Source organism: Oreochromis aureus, linkage group 3 (assembly GCF_013358895.1).
Source record: "Oreochromis aureus strain Israel breed Guangdong linkage group 3, ZZ_aureus, whole genome shotgun sequence".
NCBI classification, from domain to species: Eukaryota; Metazoa; Chordata; class Actinopteri; order Cichliformes; family Cichlidae; genus Oreochromis; species Oreochromis aureus.
The window spans coordinates 26617482-26622710 of record NC_052944.1 but is presented as its reverse complement, the minus strand read 5'-3'; the positions used below and the strand labels follow the sequence as shown (position 1 = coordinate 26622710).

Sequence of the window (5229 nt, the reverse complement as noted above, 5' to 3'; positions counted from 1 at the left end):
GGAAGCGTTCTCATGTCTTCTTTTTTGCAGCTTGAGTTGAACTTAATCATTTAGTTACGTGTCCATGGTCCGCTATTGTCTGACCTGTTCATGCTGTTGGCAGACTGATATACTTAATCACACTGAGAAAGGTCAAAAAAGGTAGGGGTGCTAGATGCTGTTTATAGGTTTACATTATGGGTCATTTCAGCCTGTTGCTGCATGGTTGCAAAAGGATCTAAAGGAAATCTTACTGTTGTGAAATGAAAACGATAGGATGGATCATAGGAAGAGGTTATTTTAGCTCGTTGATAGGTGGTTGCCAAGCAATGTGGTGACATCACAATATATCATACATAATTTATCTTTTGAGTATTAGAATTATTGAGATGTGACTTATTGAAATGAGATGATACCATCATGAAATAAAATTATGGAAGCCTTTTTTGAGGTGTTGTAAGTGCAAAAATGCTAAAAACTGATCACTTTGAACCATTGGTAGGTGGTTGCTAGGCAACACAATGACATCATAATAACAGATGTAGATAAAAACCTTCCGTGGCTTAAGATGTACCCAAGTACCACGTTTGGTTCTTTAACTCTTGACAGTCTAGGAGGAGTTCGCGGACAAACAAACACACAGAACAGAAACAGAAAGCATTAAACACGAGTCGTTTGCAGGATCAAATTTATTCTACTGACAGATCAATCCAAAGCTTAAGTCAGTTTCTCATAACTCTGCACACACTGGTGGGAGCAACGTGGGAACTAACACAGCAATGCTTCTCAAACAAACAAACCACGTAAACTGAAGCCGCGCTCTTCACTACAGTCAAATACGCAATGAGAGCAAATTAATGCTCAACACATTAAATAAATCAGTAGCTTACCCAACGGACATGCTCAGTTTGCTTATAAAGCAGGCTTACAATCAACTACCGTATGTGGTCCATGATTTAGAACAACTCGCAGGAGATTTTCCTGACATCACAAAACACGTCCATTACTTGTTGGTGTGCATCACAGGAATAGTTTTACATTTTAGGAAATGCAGATTCATGAAGACTTTTACCACTCTCATACAGCTCGGCTCATGTTTGTTGCACAAAGACACTTTGCCTCTGTACACGATCACAGCAGATATTTTTTTTTAAAATGAAACAATCTAGATATGATTTCACTCAAGGATTTGAAATAAAAATTAAATCTCATAAAACTGTTTATGAATTATACAGACATTATATTGTAATTTTTTTACAGTCTCCCATTTTCAGAGGCCTGCTCCTTGTTAATATTTAAAGCTGATTCCAAGTGTTGAATTTGTATTTTAAAGCTTTTCACTAAAACTGTAAATATGAGGAGGCCTAAGACAGGTTAGTATAAGTGGGGGAGACCATCATTAGGCTGAAAAACTCAAATAAACTGTCTGATCAACAATCTGGCTTATTCTGTGAATGAAATGAATGCAGAGCTCAGCAATACCACAGAAGATTAAATTAAAAGAGAAACATTAAAACAAGTCAAGCACACACTTGAGGAGAAGGTGTGTGTGTGGGGGTGGGGGGGGGTGTGGGGTGGGGTGGGGGGGGTGGGGGGTACTAGTGTTTACCGATGATGTGACTGCAGATAGAAGCAGTAGGATGAACTGTGAAGTGTGCAGGGTCGTACTCTCTGCTCAGATTTAGGCAAATACTGCAAAGCTGATCAGACAGAGCTTCACTGTGCAAACGCATAAATGAGACAAAGCAAACTGCAACAGCAACCCAAGAGTTTCTAAAGGCAAAGAAATGAGATATTTATCAATGGGCGAGTCGGTCATCTGATCTCAAACCAACAGAGCATGCTTTCAACTGCTGAGAACAAAACTGAAGACAGAGAGACCCACAAACAAGCAGCGACTGAAGGTGGCTGCAGTAATGGTGATGTCCATGAGGTACAGACTTCAGTGGTTGACTTCATTTAAGTATTAATAACAACCTTATTTTATTATGTTCTTTCTGAGCCTCTAAAAATGGCTCTAATTCCTAAACAGTTCATGCAACTCTGTTAAACTCTTTGAATGAAAGCTGAAGGTCTGCACTTCAATCTGGTTTGTTTGATTTAAAAGCCACTGCGGTGGTGAACGGAAGCAAAACTACAAAAATTCTCTTTGTCCAACAAATAATGGATCTATTAAGGTTACACCAAGCAGGCAGGTAGATCAGCACAAAGACTGGGAGAAGAAACCCACTTACAAACACTACGGCGTGTCGCCATTTAACTCGCTCGGTCTTCTTTTAGGAACAAAATCCAAATGGAAAATTCACAGTTAGAAATGAAATTTTTACTGTGGGTTATTGTAGAAGACTGAAACACAGAAGCGGTCAAGTTTCTGTTTTAAACACTTATTTTTTGCACACATTAAACCGACATGTGACATGTTAATAAAAGATTTAGAGGTGCTAACAAAGGAAATGTGTCACCTAAAGAGTGCAGACGGTCTTATTGCTGGGTTGTTTTTTCATTCATCACTATACTACAGTTTGCACCTTGCACTACTCAGTCTATCTACATTTGCTGTCTTACTTGTGTTTCTGACTGTTGCATGTGAGCTTTTGCATTTAAACCTAATATAAGCGTAATTTAAAGGACTGTCTCGGGACATGCCCGGTAAAGGAGCGTATTCGTGCTACAGATTGTCCCTACACAAACAAGAAATTTAACCAGCTGATAATTGTGACTTCATGTCGTGGTCAGATGCGAGAGGTGCGTCGGTTTTTCTCCCATGAAAAATGAGTCGGTAGCTTTCCTTAAATGTGAAACTATCCTTTTATATATGCAGCGATTCATCCTCCTCAAATCTAACTGCACTACAGCACATCTGTATCATATAAGAATAACAAAACATGTACATAGCATAAAAAAAATAATCAATTAAAGAAAGTTTGGAGGCAGCATCACAGTCCAGTCACCAGTGTTATCATTAGTGGAACTAAAATAACTTCTTTACATGCCTCGAAAACCTCGGGCCTGTCTGCTTCAGACAAAATATCTGATTTGTTGACTTTAAGACAAAGTTTTCTTTAATTCTGAGAAACTTTTCAACTACATAAGAGTGTGTCACCGTGGCAAATTTACAGAGTGTGGGGGGAGGGAGTGTTTGTGGCCAACACACCGTTGGCTGCAGGGAAATGTCTGAAATAAAGAGAGCCCGATCAGACTTTTTAGACCAAGGCTCCGTCTTGGCTACAATACCACCCGGTGATCCAGCAGCCGCTGGCTCGGAGTCGTCACTGTTCTCGCTTCGTGTAAGCAGCGCAACAGCTTAGCCATCAGCGATGGCTACAGCGCAGGTGTAGAACATAGTGTTGTGGGATGGTGGAGCAGGCATCCTCCTCTCAGAGCAAGTACCAGGTGGAGAACAGAGCCTCCCTGGATTTTATAGTCTGCTGCTGTTTTCTCATCGTTCCTGAGAAAAGAGACGACGCATTCAGTCTTTTTTTTTTTTTTAATGAGACCGACTAGTTTAAATTATTCAAACTAGTTGGCCACAAAATCCATCTGACACAAATGATTTATTTTAACATGTAAAACAGTTTGAGCAGGTAAAGATATGAAACCTTTCCCTAAACGTTTTGAGAATAATGTTGACGTACATCTGTAGTTCTTTGTATTATAGAAAATGCTGCTTCAGAAGAAGAGAAGCAATGGCAAACATTAAGACAAGGGATTTCCCTTCTTTTGAACAACAAAGAGCTGTATATGTTACTAAAAATCAACAATGAGTAAAAGGCAGTTGTCTCACCATAAACCTTAAAGAGTCACTGCTAACAATTATAGTGACTCTTTAGACTGGAGTGCTTTGGCAACAGCAAAGAAGGATGTCACTTGGATGAGTGACGAAACGTTTCTCCCACAAAACGCTACGTCCAGATGAACAGATTCAACTTTTGGAGAGCAAAGAAGGATGTTTATGAATTTAACTTGTAATGATTTAGCTGCATTTTTGTGCCTGATAAGGCTAAATATGGTGGAAAATGTGGGAGTCATTGTTTCACCCCGTCCACATTCAAACTAAAATGAGGTCAGCAATGTGTCTGTGGTTGTTCCTAAAATGCAGTATATACATGCGAAGTGGATGCTAGGTGTGGATTTTGTAAAATTTACACTTTATAAAATAAAAACCTACATGTGCAGATGGATTTTTGAGTCCTAGGTTTCCTTCTTGCTCCAGTCAGCTGATCTGAGTTGGCCCAATGGCATGAAATGGCCTTTAGCATATATTTGACTGATTTTAACTATATATTTAACACATTTTATAATTCACCTGGGTACATTAACCTGAGGTAAAGTTGATCATTCTGCTCTTGCCCTTCCTATCAGTATTAGTATGCTCATGCAGATTTGTTTCTGTGACAGATATAAATCTTAAGTACAGTTTCATTTTAAACTAAGGCTAACTGATTTCTGGCAGATCAGATCTGGCAGATGCACGTGGTGCACTAGTGAGCATTTGCTACACTGGGATATTTATTATAAGAGATTTACTGTAATAAACTACACTGCACTGCAGTGCAGTAACTGTGTGCAGCTGCTTCCATCAAATAAATCCTCAACCTCACTCTTTAATAAAGAAACTGTAACCGGGTCTTACATCTGTTTTCCACTGTAGATTAGCCTCTGCTGTTGGGGAGGGATCCCCTCTTTCTCCTCCACCCTTTCTTTAATCCGCTCCACCTGGATGGACATGAATTAAAAGGCTCACACACACTGAAAAACCCACCGACTTATTATCTGCACACATCAAAAAAAGATAAACATGTACCTTATCTGTGGGCTCTATGTCAATCTCTATCTCCTTGCCAGTGAGTGTCTGTGATTAAAAACACCTTTAAGTTACTGTTAAGCAAATGATTTCAAGGGATCCAGCAGAGGCAGTGAGTCAGTAATAACAAGACGAGTCTCAAACTGGGCTAATCGTTCAGTATGACGGACCTTACCTTCACTTTAATCAGCATCTTTGTTGACTTCTTTGTAGAAATATCAGTCAAGTGGGATCAGTGGTGCGATTTTATATTAAAGGATTGTAAAATTTCACAAACTACGTGATGGAATTTAAGGTTTCGATGTGGTATTTTGATGAAGATACGCGATATTCCTCCGCTTCCCAGAAAATCAGTGGGTACTTCCTGTGTCTTGCCCCCTTCTCGTTTGTACGTTAACCGTTCCGCTTCGTGGATTTCCGGTTTATATATTTTATTTTCCGTAAAA

General features: G+C 39.4%; 1 protein-coding gene across 1 annotated transcript; it reads right to left on the bottom strand.

The window, feature by feature from the left end:
• Positions 1-650: 650 nt before the first annotated feature.
• On the bottom strand, positions 651-5184 carry LOC116333574 (NEDD8-like). Its single transcript, XM_031756824.2, has 4 exons — positions 4959-5184; positions 4784-4831; positions 4613-4695; positions 651-3427 (listed from the first exon to the last, which is right to left on the bottom strand). The coding sequence occupies exons 1-4, from the start codon at positions 4974-4976 to the stop codon at positions 3301-3303; spliced, it is 276 nt and encodes a 91-aa protein (XP_031612684.1). The 5' UTR covers positions 4977-5184; the 3' UTR covers positions 651-3300.
• Positions 5185-5229: the final 45 nt, after the last annotated feature.

What these genes read in the sequence shown, in the direction of transcription:
- LOC116333574 (XM_031756824.2), bottom strand. An exon ending in ACATAGAGCCCACAGATAAG is followed by an intron (nt 4,696 to 4,783) that starts GTACATGTTTAT and finishes ATGTCCATCCAG; the next exon opens with GTGGAGCGGATTAAAGAAAG. An exon ending in ATCTACAGTGGAAAACAGAT is followed by an intron (nt 3,428 to 4,612) that starts GTAAGACCCGGT and finishes CTCTTTTCTCAG; the next exon opens with GAACGATGAGAAAACAGCAG.